Source organism: Hirundo rustica, chromosome 7 (assembly GCF_015227805.2).
Source record: "Hirundo rustica isolate bHirRus1 chromosome 7, bHirRus1.pri.v3, whole genome shotgun sequence".
Taxonomy (NCBI): domain Eukaryota; kingdom Metazoa; phylum Chordata; class Aves; order Passeriformes; family Hirundinidae; genus Hirundo; species Hirundo rustica.
Genome location: NC_053456.1, coordinates 22,419,259 through 22,435,241, shown reverse-complemented (window position 1 = coordinate 22,435,241; position 15,983 = coordinate 22,419,259). Strand labels below are relative to the sequence as shown.

The window sequence follows — 15,983 nt, the reverse complement described above, 5'->3', positions numbered from 1 at the left end:
CTTACAAAATATTCTCTAAATCCTGCTCTTTGTTACTAGACTTGCAGGCTGACTCCACAGGTCCATTTAAAGCAGTGTTAAAAGCTGCAACTTCACAGTCCTAATTAAGGTCTCAACGTTTTATCCTAACACAAGAAATTCATGCCTGCACAATGCTACCCATCAACGCACCGGAAGCCACAGCATTAAAAATGCTCAAATAATCAAGCATTACGGAAGCGGAATTAAGATGCAGTATATGAAATTACTCTGTACCTTCAGATCCCATAATGAAGTGATGGATATCAGGTCCTGTTGACATGCGAGGTACTTGACAGTTTTTTTCTACTATTCCTCTAGGAGTCACCATTTTTATATGAATCACCTGTTTAAACAAATGGCTATAAATACTAGCATTAAGCACAGTTTTTTATTATATTTATTTTCCACAAAACATATTGAGTTTGATACAGTTTAGCTTTATAGGTTTTAGACACTCTGTAGGCAACTCCAAGAACCTGAGGACTGTTACCAACCATTATTTTAACATGGCATGGGTTTCCCCACACAACAGATTGTTTCCATTCTATGACAAATCACATCAGCTGGTAGCTGAATCCAGGCAATACCTGTTAAAACTGTTTTGCTTCTCAGTGGTGAACTTCACAGATAAAACTTTATATATACCAGGATTTTAATCCAGAGTATAAATTGTACTACAGAGGAAAAAAGTGAGAGTTTAAAATTTGCTTAAGCTTTGCTTTAGAACTGCTGCTTGATAAAGTTACTATAATTCAGTCATTGATTGCTATAAAAATATTTCAATTAGGAGGAAAGACAGAAGTAAGCTTTGTGAAATAAATTATCAATATAAAAGCTGCCATGAAACTGACACAGGTGTAGGGCTAGAAGGTTGTTTTTTAAAAAACATTTTTCAGTGTTATTGTTTCCAGCTTTATTCAGGCATATGCAATAAAACCCATATGTGGGGTTTTTTAATCCTCTATTCAATCCTCTGTTTTATACCACGGATGGGTAACGTTTCAGCTTTTCTTTAGTGGTGACTTTAAATGAAGCAAAATTACTGAATTTCAGCTAATGGCTTTAAAACTTTCAAGCACAGGTAGCTAAGTAACTTTCACTATCTGCAATTTATGAACCGATGATTCTGCAGTGAGTGGATTTTAGGCAGCTTATACAACACACTGTTTCAAGATATAAAGTTCCTCAGAAGGTAAACACTTCCTTGAAACATTCTCACTGTGCTATTTTGAAACTCATGAACTGTTCTGAATCAATTTTCAATCCTATTTCCTCCTAATGAAAATTTCAGAAGCTGTTTTAGCCTGAAGTTATGCTTCCATAAGAGAGAGGCCTTCTGCTTCACAACTCCCAGTAGAAGCAAAACCACAGCATTCAGTAACACTTCAGGCAGCAGGGGAACGATGACACTTTGTAAGTGCTACCAGTTTTACTTCAGCCAGGTCTGCTGAATAAAAACTGTGTAGCTCCTGCCAGCCTCAGTCACTGACAATGAAGTATCACATCCGTGCACGGAACAAATATGTCTGAACTATGAACTGATGAAAAAGCCTGAGGTAACATGGATACATGCAGGAAAGAAGGAAAAAATTCACACGTGCAAGGGTTATACAAATTATGAGAGAAAGGTGGAAGTTCAAAGCAAAAAGGCCAGCAAAATCTGAGCAGTGATGATTTATCTTCAATATATTCAATATACTTGTTATAACAGAAAATGTAGACTTTAAAATCAAAAAGTATGTTTAAAGTAAAAAAATTCTCTGAGTTAATATAAAGTTGAACCATTTTAATGGCTAAAACAGATTCAAGAGTAGAATACTGCCATTCCCAGTCCATTGCTTCCTTCCTCTGTGTTCCTACGGATCGTGTGGTAGCAATAGATCTCATCACTGTGCACCCACATGTCCAATTCAATCAGCCTAGTGATTTAAAAAATACTGCTAGCCACGGGCATGTAGGAAGGTGGGGAGATTGCTTGCTGTCAGAGTTAGACAGTTCATCTAGACATCTTCAGGCACACACAACAGCTAGGAGAGAACACGGGACTTCTGGAAGTTTGACGTGATTATTACGCTGGATGAATAGAGAGTCCAGAATGATAGAAGACAGCACCAGAGTTAGGAGAGGGTAACAATTCCTGAAGCTAGTCAGTGAGTGCTCAAATGAAAATTATTTTATAACAGCGATAAGGATTATTAGTACTAATATCAAAAGCAAGGAAACAAGCATTTCAGTGAAGATTACACAAAGAGCCACAATTTTCCTCTCCCACGGTGAGTCATTATGAAAGTTAAATGTCTGAACAGAGAAATTATAACAAGTATTAAAACTACTTACCAGATCTTCAATGTTTCCATAGATGTTTTTTTTCATGCCTGATGCTCGTGTTGCTACCCATCCTCCTAGTGAACTGAATTCCATGGAGTCTGGTTCATGGCCTGTACAGAAGCCACTTTCCGCAAGCTAAAGAAAAAAAAAAAAAAAAAGCATCCTACAGGTCCTGCATTGACTTAGTACTCTAAATTCAGTATGCTATACTTGTTTGGTTTGTTTGTTTGTTTTTAATAAATATCCCGATCACACACCCATTTATTCAACTTTTATCTTAGATATGTACATGACATGCAAATTGATTCTGCTTCTACTGTGCATACCTGTGCTGCATATCACCCTATAATACTCCTCCCCAGTACTTTAGAACTGAGAACTCTATTGTTCAAAACAAGGTGTGAATTCATATACATCCGCAAAAAGTTATAACTTAAGTAACTGCCAACTCTGCACAAATGCTGCCAATAAATAAGGCACTTAATCTCTTCTTCCTTCTATCCTAATGTGATATGCAGCAGGTCTGCAGAAAATTTGAGCAAATTGCCTGTACTTAATTCTCTCAAGGAGAGATGTGTTTTAATCTACAGCCATCTGGTTGGGCTTCCTATGTGCAACATTGTCAACTACTTGTGATGCAGATCACTCATTCCTGTACATTAAGTAGTCACTTGTTTCTCATTTTTCTGCATTAACACGGCTTTGCCATCTGCACAGCACCTGAGGTTGACTGGATGCCCCCAGAATTACAACACCAAAGCTGTCAAACAGCAAGAACTAAAGGCCAAGCAGTCTCACATTAAGTGATAAGTGCATTAGTGCATTTGAGATAATCAGTTTGCACTGATCAACTGATAACAATCATGCTGGACAGCTGTATTTAAGTATACCATGTAACACAGATCATTAACTATGTTCTGCTGTACACAGTGGTTCTAACTTAAAGACTGGAAGTCAATCCCGTGTACAGCAATTCATTTAGCTCATGGTTTTCTCTATACCACAGGAACTTTGTATGTTTACTGCTTATATATTAGGAAGGATGGGTTCATAACCATCGCATGTAATTCTCACCAGCTGCATGAAAACACACCAGAATTAATCTAGAATTCAATGATTTGGACAAGATACCAACAATACCTAAGAAAAATACTAAAAAAACCAAACTAGAAACATAACCAGATAAAAATACCTGTTTTTCCAGATCTTGTCCAACAATGCCAGCTTCTACACAAGCTGTTAAGTTCTTTTCATCTATCCAGAGGATCCGATTCTGTTGAGAAGCCAATCGAAACTAAGAATGAGTGTTTAAGATTTTTGTTTATTTCCTTCCCTAATGCTATAGGATCAACATGCTTAGTCATATAATTTACTATTAACACCACTCCAGTTATTACACCACTGGAAGCTGAGGCTTGTCACTCCCTCAAACTGTTACACAACGGATTTCAATTTATTCAGTCACAACTACAAGAGACTAACACGTATACTCATCAATTTATACCAGGGATGTTTACAGAATAAAAAGAAAAAAAGCCAGAAAGAATGAAATCAAAACTCTTGCAGGAGTTTCCCCCTCACAAAGTATGGGCTAACTAATTTTTCAAAGCCAACTACTTCAGCTCCTTCAGTTTCAACATAAACTGCTTAACTGACCTCAGATGTCTATATAAATCAGGTTTTATGCAGTATAGACCCTACATATAAGATAAATATAACCATTAGGTGTCTATTAAAATAGTAAAGCTATAGCAATTATCTTAACTGCTCTGAGACAAACACATTTTAACTTTGACAATGCTTCCTTTCACGTTAATTTTCCTCTTTTCCCTCTTCATTAATGATTACAAGAGCTGGCTGGCAGCTGTTCAAGACACATGAAAGTGGTTTATTTTCTGAGTCAATGCTTATCTACACATCTAGCTGACAAAAAAGCAAGATAGCAAAAATTAACCACATTTCCTTGCCACACCCAAACCTGACAGAAGTCAAAGCTGTGGGCTGTAAATCAAGGAGTTCAAATGAAGGCCTAAGTCACTACTGTACTTGTTGGATTTCATTCTGCATAGACACCTGAAGAGCTTCCTTCAACTACAACTACCAACTCTGCAGAAACAAATCACTTTGTTTAACTGAAGAACCACTGAGTGGAGAAAACTGAGCCAAAACCCAGGTCTTACCTTCAAGGCTAAAGGAGTTAATAAGCTCAGCAGCTACTTCGAGACAGTAGAGCCTTACATCAAAGATACAAAGCTGTTTCTGAAGCATCTCATTACCAAGTAGCCATAAATCTATCATTTTAAAGGTATAAAGCTCCTTCATAATGAAAAGATGAAAACTAGCAATAAATTTTACAGAACTTCATTTCTAGACTGCCATAAAACTATGCACTTCACGTTCTCAAGATGTTATCTACACAAAAACCCCAGTTATTTCTTGAAAGTTTATCCTTCAAGTTGATTTATAGATATTAGGTCACCTTATAAATTTTTTTAAGTCATTTCAAATCTAGTGCAAAAACTAGTGAAATCTGCAGTAACAGCTTCCTCCTAGCCTTTCATTTATCCATAGATAGAAATTCCAATACAGAAGAGTACCTTTCTCTGAGTTTGATCACTTAAAGCTGCTGTAAGAATTAACAGTGATTTTTTTTTTTTCTTATTACATATATACAGGTTGTATGAAGTAGTACAGGAGTAATATCAGAAAAACAAACTGAAGGAGTACCAATTTAATCATCATGCTGCTGATTAATATTTCTATCCCTACTTTGTTCTGGAAAAGAAAGAAATGTAATTCTCTAGTGATCACTCAAGTAACTGTGGGATGATTTAAAAACATTAAAATAAAACTTTAAGAGATCATACCATTTGTGATGTATCCAGGGAGACAATTGTTCTTTTTTCTTCTTCAGGACATTCAAGGGCACTAGAGACACTTGTACCTCCTGCAAATATGGGAATGATATTGTGATCATAAAATTCTCAGGTAGTTTTTCTTCCAATAGCATGCCTCTCTCCCTCCTTTCTGATCCGGAACTGAATAAAGAAAGATCACTGAAGTTAACTGTTTGAGGCTAGTGATTAGCCTCTTAAGGCTGCCCCCTTCTCCCAGACCAGATTTCACAAAATCAAGGCAGCAGTGGAGCTGGACAATGCTTTAGTAGTACTCCATAACAAACATAATATTTTGTGACCATCTCAGCTGCTTCTGTTAAGCCCAGCACAGAGCTTTAAAACAAAGGATAAGAAATTACAAAGCCGTTCAAGAAACAGAGAGCTATAGTTTCTGTATATTCTTTAGATATCATTATGGAAGCCACTACATTCAACCTAGAAACTTGAATAAGAAGTCTGCTTCATACTAGAATGTAACACTTATCTGAAAGAAAAATAAATGGAAAGAGTTTAACTATTAAAAAAATAAACAGGATAAAATCAAGCATCAGACTTATAAGCAGTTTCTAATGCATCTTTGTAGGATGTCACACAATAGCCTCCAAGAAGCCTTTTGCTTCCCAAGACTGCCACGGCCACAGGAAAAGAGTGGGTAGGATGCTCAAGATCCACAGCAGGCTATGAGAAGAAGAGACAATGGCAAGTACAGAGAAAGTGCCAGCTAATAAAACACTCTGCAAGAGCAGTGAAGAGGGTTTATTTCCAGCGATGGAAAAGGTGGCACTTTCCTTAAATACCAACCCCTACTGTAATAACTTCACAAGTTGACTGTAGTTTACTAGAAACAAAACCCAGGAAAAATAGGAAAATGACCTGAAGATCTTTCTGTATCCTGGACAGTGAACAAGAAATAGTCACTATTGCTGCTTCCAGCTCTACCGGTTTACTAGTATTAGTTAAAAGGTGACTTAAAACAGTCTTGCAGCCCTCCAGATTATTCTGGCAAGGGTGAGAGTGCTTAGGGAAGAATCAGCTCTGCAAGTTTGGCATCATCTTCAAGTGAAATGCTCATCTTCTCAAATAGTTAATGCCCTTCTGCAAGGGCTGTACTACAGCATAAGCAAGTACCAAGTAAAACACAGATTTATGCCACAGAATTAAGAGTTCTTGACAGAAACCTTCTCACAGGATGAGCTCATGAAAGCCAACACCCCACGTTCCCTAAGCTCTATGTCAAAATAAGGTAGCTCACAACTCTACTTCAGTGGGCTTAGAGGAAAAGACATCCACAATGAAAGCCTGAAGTCCTTTAGGAAATCTTTAGGCTGAGAAGGACACAGTTGCACAGGCCTTTAGCTGTACTCTGTTAATGAAACACTTCCTGAAAACTCCTTGCCACAGGAGTCTCTACTGAACATCGTCTACAAGGAAATCAGAAAAAATTTGCAGTAGTGGTTGACCACAATCCTCTCTGAATCTTTGAGCTTCAACAGTGCAACAAAACCCCCTTATTTATACATGTTGTGGGAACAGAGCACAAGGAATGAAGAACACATATTTATATTGAAGCAGACGACATTTTCACAAATAACTTTAAAGAGACATGAGGTTTCATAATTTCACTTACCACCAAATGGTATTATGCAGAGATTGTGTTTGCAGGCTAATTCCACAATTTTAACTACGTCTTCATGGCAAACTAAAAAAGTACAAACAGTTAAAAAACAGGATTTGTGCTTGGTACTGTTATTTGTGCTTATTATTAAAAACGGCAGTCTGAATAAGCAGCAGCTTCTTTTCCAACACCAGCAAGGAAGACATTTCAAAGTTAGGCACTAAGTAAGAGCTGAGCTCAGAAGCAGCAGTTACAGGGTGAAGTTTAGACCTCAAACAAGTCTACATTTGAAGAACTAACTAGCCTTAGTCTCTTGCTCTATGCATGGATTGAGATGACCTGCAAATTCTCAGGGCAAGATGGGCCACCAAACAGTTAACAACTCATCTAGGTATCTTGGAGAACAAATCACATGTAAAGCTTTTATTGAAAATAGGCTGACCAATTTATTTTAAGTGAGAAATAAGTCTCTTCTGAGAGATGAACAGCACAACTTTTTCTTCCTGGCTGACATTCAGTTTCAGAAGCAGAGTTGCTGAAGGAATCTAGTTTTTCAGGATGCTTTTTGTACCTAGTCAAAGAGGGAGGCTGAAATGCTTGTGGCATAGCCAAGTAAAAGGATCAAAAAAGAGATCAAATACATTGCATCTGTGTGTTTGGACAAACAGCAAAGAATAAGCAGGACTAAATAAATAGTTTCCAAACTCTGGCTACTTTGCTCTTGTCATACAGAGATGTTTTAAATGAAGGCAGTCAAACATTTTGTTTCAGCTGCTTTTAGAGCCACACAAAATGGAAGTCGTGGCAAGTACTGTTCACGGCCACTAGTGCTGTCAAGTACCTGGCCTCAAGTAATGAATTTCCTCTTATAGTGCCTCTTTTCATGCTTCCCATATGTGATTTTTTTCCTCTAAATAAAGGAGGCAAAACTGAGTAGGACTAAGTTCTTATAAGAAATATTGAAGTTTTTAATGCAGTGCAACTCTCAAAGTTATAAAAAGTAATGAAAGAGTTGCAATCATATAACTGAATAGAAATTGACATTTAAATAGATCAAAAAACCTTTTGGTTCACTACTGAAGAATGGCACATGAAGTAGTTCCTAGTGACTAGAGAACACGACTCAAGTTAAAAAAAGGCATTTGTATCCTTTTACTAGACAGAAACAAGCAGGCCTAGCCTATAACTCAGATTGCTCTGCTCTTTCCTCCTTCCAGTCACTGATCTTTTGTAAAGTGCTCTGATGGAGTTACAGGTGTTACACTTTTTTTTTTAACTAAAGTACAACATATAAAAACAAAAAAAAGTTCTTCAATACAAACATTTCAGTACCCTTCTAGCATCATGTACACCTTTAGAACCCAAAATTGAGATTTAGGTACAACTGATCTTGCTGAACACATATGTTCACAGTACACTGTGGGTATGGTATTAAATGGTGAATTCATCTGTCACCATAAACTTCAGCTATATTTAATAATAAACTGACTTCCCCACAAAATGGGATTTCACAGACATGACCTGCAGTCCAGATGCTAAACAATCCTGATTACCACTCATGAGAAAATTCCTTCAGTTTCTGTAAAGATGAGTGAAGTCAGTGAACCAAGAGATACCTTTCCCAGGACTAGAAAGCACAGGAGTTTAGTAAACAATGGCCTCCCAGCTCAGAAGGGAGAGGAAGACAATAAAAACTTACCAGGCCATACAACTATATCAGGAATTCGCTTAAACATTCCTTCCCTGAGTACAAATATCTCATGTAGGCAGTGACCTGGAACACAAACAATAAGTGAACAAATTCAAACAAGGAAGTGTCAAAAGCAGCACAGATGTACAAATGAAGTTCTCTTACCATGAGCTCTGAATACCCTATCTTCAGCATCCTGGGAATATGAGATTTTAGTGGCTCTAAGATCCTGAAGAAATTCTTCATTTACAATGGATGGAGGTACATCATTAACATTTAAGGATGCCTACAATACAAGAAAATAAACTCACTAAAGATAAGCTCACTCTTACAGTATTTCTGTACAACAGAAATAAGAAAAACAGGCTAACACTGATACCCAAACACACCTATTCCAGATGAGAAAGACATCAGTTCTCCTTCACGTCTTCAAACCACCAATCCAGCCTATCCTACTCTGCCCACAAGAAGTTCTATTTCAGTAGCACATTCTTACCTTTCTTACTCCTTGTACCTGGAGAAATACATGAGCTTATGAATGTATACTGAACAAATGATCTCTTTCTAAGACTTCCCAAGGTAGCGGAACACATACTAAAGCCATTACACACTGCAAATTCTCCTACTTACAGCTGTCTTCACTAACCCACTTCCCCTCCTCCTGTCATGTCCTGAGAGTTAAATCCAAATTGGACCAAAGCCTAACCAGAAGTCCAGTGCTAGGCAAAACTAAGAGTGACTGGTATAACATAACTGGCATGCTTTAAACAGACCTCACCTACAAGAAAGATTCTATAAAATCCATGTCGAGTCACATACATACAGGTGCTTCCAGAAAGCCTCCATCTAAAGTCCCAATCAACACCTTGGAAGAAGCTACACAGGAAATTTTGACTTACCAACAGATCTTGAATCAAGATTCTCTAAGTCCAGAGGGCAAGCCTCTGCTTAAGATTTTCTACCAGCCCATTATTCCAGGTTCTTCCAACAGATGTCTTGTCTAGCGCTCTTACAGCTTCTCAAAGTGCAGATATAACCACTTAACTCTTTTTTCTGAACTCCACTTCTGATTATTGGGCACATAAAAATGTAGTTCATGTGTCAACTTTTTAAACCCACTCAGAGAACAAGAATTCTTTACAAGATCCAGATTAAAAAAATATTTTGCCAACATCAACTGTAAGACTTTTATGTGTTTTGAAGATTCCAAAAAGACCATGCCTCTTTTTCTCCTTAAAAATGGAGTAAATACAGGTAAGCTCCCTAAAGGAATATGTCTTCTATCACAGATTAAAGAGTTCTTTAATTAGATAAAAAGCTTGTCTGATGACTAAAGTCTAGCTTCTTGACTTCAAGTCTTATTGGAAAAGAAAACGTTGGTCAAGAGTCTTATTTCCTGTTAGCAAAGTCCCTCAAGTCTGAGAGGAGAACTGAAAGTTTTTTACCACCATATCTTTTATTTTAGATACACTTTTAAAAATCAGGGATTGAACAAAAATTACTTAAAAGAGCGCAATGCTTTCACACTTCTTCCATGAAAGCCTTGCTGGAAAATTAACTGACATCAACTCAAAGAGAAGAATGCACTTGCACTTCTCCTATAAAGCTCCTGGGGAAATTCCAGGCTGCCTAGTGACGCCAGAAGGAACGCACTTACAGCCCTACCATCAATAAATATTGTGCAGTAATGTTCCACCGGGTCAAAGAAACTTAAGACATCTCTTTGACAACTCTTACCTGTGCTTCTTGACAAATACAAAAGTAGAATAACAAAATGGAATTCACTTTGCATCCATCTTCTGAAGTTTGCCTGCTACAAAAAGTATACTCACACATGTATGTTCTTTCCTAGAAGAGGGTTTTGTCTATCTCTGCTCTACATAACCTCCAGAGCAGCTGATGCTTTTTGCCAATATATGTTTTAAAACAAAATCTTAATAGATAGTACCAGTTAACAAGGAAATTGGAGATTAATAGTCTTCCATCTGCCGTAACAGCAGCAGTTTAATGGGTTGAGTATAAAGTTGTGAGAGCAGAAGAAAGTATGTTTTAAACTTATCAGGAAAGTTTTATCATTGTGATGGAGTGTCCACCCCAACAAAAACTGTGTAAGGTTATGGAGAAATTAAGAGTACTGACAGGAGCAATTCAGAAAGAAATAGCTGTATGAGCTGTTCACTACCGATGGATGACATCATTCGCAGGTTCAAGTGGAGAGCCAGGAGTTTGGGTTAGAATTTTCATGTGGAACATATGACATAATGAAAATGCACTTTTAACAGTGATTTGACTACTGGAAGAGGAAATGTGGCATCCTGACTTGCTTTAAGGATAACGCTGTACTTACTGAAATAAGGCATCAGACAGCCAGGAAAATAAAAAGCCTTTTCCCTCCGATATATTCACCTTGTCGCCTACAAGCACAGAAGCTGAAATTAAGTGTTTTAGGTGAGAGGCACCTTGATTTTAGGAGCCAGCCACAGTAAACACAATGTGAATCTGGTCTTGGACTGCTGCTCTTGCTATTCTGCTATTAATGCACATTCACACAGTGCTGTTTGCTAGCCCAAAGAACAATGATAGCAACTTAGGAAACATAAGAAACAAACAAACAAATAGGTACCAAGTACAGATCTTTAAATCATTTGTCTTAAGAAAAGCCCTTGCTAGTTGTGTTTATATTTTAGACATAAAACTTTTGTTTCTTCATGGACTTCCATAGACAGAATTATTTCATACCAAGTTGAACGCTAAGTGTCTGAAGATCTTTGTGCTCTGTAACATGAACTACCTAACAGCTATACCAATTGTTTGCAGATGGTTTTAAACATCTTGATTTTTATAACTCTTCCACAATTCTTTTAATCTTTTAATCTTCAAGATTAAAAGATAATATTTATCTATAAAAATCTTATGCACAGTGACAAACAAAAATATACCTTTATTTATTCTAATATTACTGAAATACTTTAAAATTTGCACCCTGAAAAGCTAGTCAAGAAACCTATGTAAACTAGGTCTAAAACTGCCCTCTATATTAAGTCTCGTCTGAAGAATGAAACAGCATCAACAGATCTTTAAGACCACAGAAGCAGGTACATTTACTGTTGTTAATTGAAACACAAAACTCACATCCAATCTTACATGACAGAGGCAGGAAGAGATGGAACAGAAAGACAAATGAACCAAGAGATTGTTTCCCTGCTGCTGTTCCTATATGCAAACTTCTTCATGCTTAGGTGACTGCAGAAGTTGAAACCTCTGAAACACACCTCAGAGTTATGATAGCCATGAAAATGAGGGACCTGCAGCAGTACTTGAGACTACCTATGAGAAGTCCAGGTATATATTGGAGGCTCCAAAGAGTCCTATCCCATATCAAGGTAGTCAGCCTGCTTCAGATTACCAGACCATCAAAACCAGAGGAGCACAACATAACAGAAAAGGAATTAACAGTGCTGGCAGATATCCTGAGGATGCAAGATGTACTGTGGAATCAGGGTACTATTAAACAATCTGTACTTGTCCTTCAATTCTGCTTTGTTCTATCCTTTCTCTGCATGTAAAAACGGAAAAACTGTTCTCAAGACCTCTGTTCACAGCAAGTTAAAACAGCGGCCAGTCAAGACCAACCCTGGTCAACAAAAACAAAAACACATCCAGATGAATTTTTCAAAATATATTAGCAGATGGAGATCCTGTAAGTCAAAGCAGATGAAAGAATGTCTTGATGAATAGAAGACTGAAGAAAATTTAAGTTTTCACGCCCTATGAGATTACCTGCTTCAAAGAAAAGGCAATCTTGAATTCACTCACGAGATGGGTACAACCATTATCCAAAGCTGGGTTGCCACAGTCACAGTACAGCCTGATTCCAGACTGCTTTAGCAGCTATCTAGTCATGAATCTGAAGCTTCAAAGGGATTCTAATAAGGGAGCAGGATGTCCTGACTCTAATGTAAGTTACTTTTTCTAAAAAGTAAAGTATGCATGACTTACAAAACCCAGAACATTCCCAATGTGCTATTTTTCTGGAAACATTCGGTTCAATCATGAGTATTTTGGTAGTCAGTTTTCAGCACCAAGACATGTGAATAAAAATTACTGTCAAATAAAAACTTTGACATCTTTCAGTACACCAAAAACACATCATGGTTTAACTTCCCTGTATTTTCTGCCTCTGTTATCACGAATAACATTGATGCTGTATAAACAATCCCCTCTAGGCTAACAGTTTCTACAGTCCTGAAATGCAAGCTACAGGCGGGACAGAAAACTCCCAGTGGGAACTTTCATTTCAATAAATGTACTACCAGTTATCCTGAAACCCCAAGTCATGCTAAGACACGTAAGGTTTCAAATAGTAGTTCTATACCATTTTTTTTCCCAAAAAACTTGGAAGTATTAATACAACATGTTTAAATCAATTATGCATGACAGCTGAATCATCTTTAACAGTGTGGTCTTGATTATCACCAAGACTAATGTTCAAAGGAACTGGTTCAGCTATTTACTTACTCTAGAGGTAGTTTTGTGCTCCAGACTTGCTCCAAAGGTTTTTTCTATCCATTCCTTAAAAGTTGGTAATACCATACCACCTAATCTGTACCTGAAAAGTCAATATTACACAGGGTCATTTTAAATTAAAAGAATGTATGTCAGATACACTTCTTTCAATTCTATGTACGCACAAACCGTAGTTTTAAATCCAACTCTTTACCTACAAGGCTTCTGCACATTTACTTTTCAAGCAACTGTGTATTTCATTGTATGTAACTGTTCTTTACTGCACACAGAATCAAATCATTTGTCAGCATGGTATCACTTTGCTTTGCTGTAAGGCTTTTCAGTTATCCCACCACTCTTCAGAAAGGTCTCTCCCTTGCAGTAGTATAGAAAGCAGCACCAGAATTTACAAACCAGTTACAGATAGAGGACACACTGCAAGGTAGTCTCAGACACACAGACCTATTTCAGTGTGCCTTATGCTTTCAAGAAAACAGAAACAGTATTAGAGGTGCTCTCTTCATCATCAAAATGCATCAGAATCCACCAAGCACTGTAAAATTATTTCCAGCACAAGCTGTTTGGCAAGAGCTTAGCCATGTGACAAATGCAGACTTACAGACAAAGGACAGAGGAGCTGTTTTTGACCATGTGCATCACATGCAAAAACACAGAAGGCTGGGGACACACTGAAAACAGCTAGAAACAACTGCTGCTAATTGTATACATATACACACCTTCAGCATGTTTATGTGTGCAAAAGTATTCCCAGAAGAGAGGAGAAGTAAGATCTTCCTTTGGTATTAAGAGCTTTCAGTATTGAGAACCTCACGATCGTTTTCACCTGGGTCATTGCATTAGACCTAAGTGGCTCTTCCCTCTAAGATCATTCAGTAAATCCCATTATGACCCTGTCCTTCACAGCTGGTGCAACCAACTCTACAACTGAGTCACCTGTTACACAGAAAGATCAATTCTTTTTGTTTCCTTATCTCAAGAACCCCACCAGCTCTTCTACTGACAAACCCCCTATCTACTCCTAGAACCAAAAGGCTACAACCTTATCTCAACTCAAGCTAGAACTCTTCAGCATGGACAACAGTGTTCAGTCGTTCCTCCTGCAACAGCAGTTACTGTTTCATCATACCCATACAAAAACTGTGAATTCTATGAAAAGGAAAGTGCAATAAGCAATGAAAGTTTAATGCATTTGCATCAAGAGTTTGCAATGAAGGCATGGATCCAGGTGAGCCTGGTGGGTTTTCTTCTCCAGACCTACTTCTTAGTACTGCCAAACTATCACTATAGCTGGTTTGTGAAGGTAACCTTAATCACTTACTCCAAGGACAACTAAAGCTACTAGAAACCCCAAAACTTTTAAGACAGAAGTCACAGCACAGAGGACGTTAGTCTACTGCAATGCATGACTGCTCAGGAAGCAAGCTTTGTAGGTACACACTGGTGGTGCAAGAAGCCCCCCAAAAACCACTTGCCACAGACACACTTCAAAAAACAGCTTTACTTGCTCAGACTAGCATCATCTATCCCTGTGGGGGCAGCAGAGTCTGTAAGAAAAAGATCATTTTACACATGGTCTGTAGGCAAAGTCAACACGACTTTCATAAAGGGGAATCCTGATCCTTGGAGTTTTATCAAGGTGAAAAAACAGAAAGTGAATAAAAGGAATACAAGGAACATGAAATCCTACACTCCTTCATATTTCCACAGGTGTTCATCCCAAAAATTATTTAGGAAAATACACTACTATGGTACTGAAGAAAAGGTTCTTCTACAGGCTGAAGGATAAGATAAAGTTAAGAAGCAAAGGGCAGAGTTTATTAATCACACTAATAGGAACTCAGGACCTTAAAAAACTTAAGTAGACAAAAAAAGATGGAAGTTAAGATAATTGCAAAAGCTGGAAAAAAAAGCATTACTGAATATTTTGCAGAATCCCACTGGCAGTCAATATCACAGCATCCTCACTGACCACACAACAGCAGCCACAGTGCTATGCATCAACTGGGCAGGTGTAAGAAAGAAGCCAGCTCATCTTTCTGCTGCTCTGTAGAACACTGCTGTATCCACACCTTGAGCACTGCACACAGTGTTGGTCCCTATCTCCAGAAAGATCCAGTGGATCTAGAGAGGGTGCAGAGAGCAACTGTAAAGATCAAAGGGCCTTAAAAGCAGAGACTGAAGGGCCCAGGACTCCACAAGCATGGAGAGAAAATGCAAGAGAGGATGTGACTGAGTTTTATAAACCGGTAACACAGTAGATAGGCTGAAGAACTATCATCCACCTAGTCCTGCAAAAGAGCAAGGGATACTTGCCCCAAAATACAAGGACTTTACACAGCAACAACCTTGAACTTGCTGCCACTGGATGCTGCATAGGCAGGCAGTACAAGCAGACATGGGGTTATCAGACATTTATGGACAACAAACCAGTAAGCAGCTACTGAAAGCACCTACACCACCTATGCAGATGCTTATTCTCCTATTTTCACTTCAAACACTCTCCTTTTGCCACTATGGCAAACTATTCCAAAGAAACTACACTGGTGTGGCCCAACAAGGCATTTCTAATGTTATCTCTCAGTTAGAGACAGAGAGGGTGTGGCTGGGGGAAAAAACACCATTCTAGAACAGCAACTAGTACATATCAGTCACACAGCAGCCAAACAGCCTTGATGCTTCCTCCTGAAAAAAAAAGAAGTCCTGACCTTTATCTTTTTTCTTGTTTAGTGTGCTTTGATTTTCTGTATAGCATCTCCTGAAATATTATACAGTGAACCGGCTTATACAAGGCTTTGCATTTTAATTTGGGCCTGGAAATCAAGAAATTAGCAACTGAAGTGTTCAAGATCACAGTTATGTTTTTGCAGCTTTGGCTCAAGCTAATTCATGTTAGTTTACAGACTCA

The 15,983-nt window shown here is 38.0% G+C and overlaps 1 protein-coding gene across 4 annotated transcripts in view; it reads right to left on the bottom strand.

Annotated features, from left to right (window-relative positions):
* AGPS (alkylglycerone phosphate synthase) overlaps positions 1-15,983 on the bottom strand; it is a 78,203-nt gene that overhangs the window by 21,528 nt on the left and 40,692 nt on the right. For all 4 annotated transcript variants that reach the window (XM_040070315.2, XM_040070316.2, XM_058421294.1 and 1 more), the window contains 8 exons: positions 13,070-13,160; positions 8,717-8,837; positions 8,561-8,635; positions 6,874-6,945; positions 5,217-5,296; positions 3,542-3,622; positions 2,359-2,484; positions 256-364 (listed from right to left, as the gene is read on the bottom strand). In XM_040070315.2, the coding sequence (XP_039926249.1) occupies positions 256-364; positions 2,359-2,484; positions 3,542-3,622; positions 5,217-5,296; positions 6,874-6,945; positions 8,561-8,635; positions 8,717-8,837; positions 13,070-13,144 (739 nt within the window). In that variant the 5' untranslated portion in view covers positions 13,145-13,160. The remainder of the gene's footprint in view (positions 1-255; positions 365-2,358; positions 2,485-3,541; positions 3,623-5,216; positions 5,297-6,873; positions 6,946-8,560; positions 8,636-8,716; positions 8,838-13,069; positions 13,161-15,983) is intronic.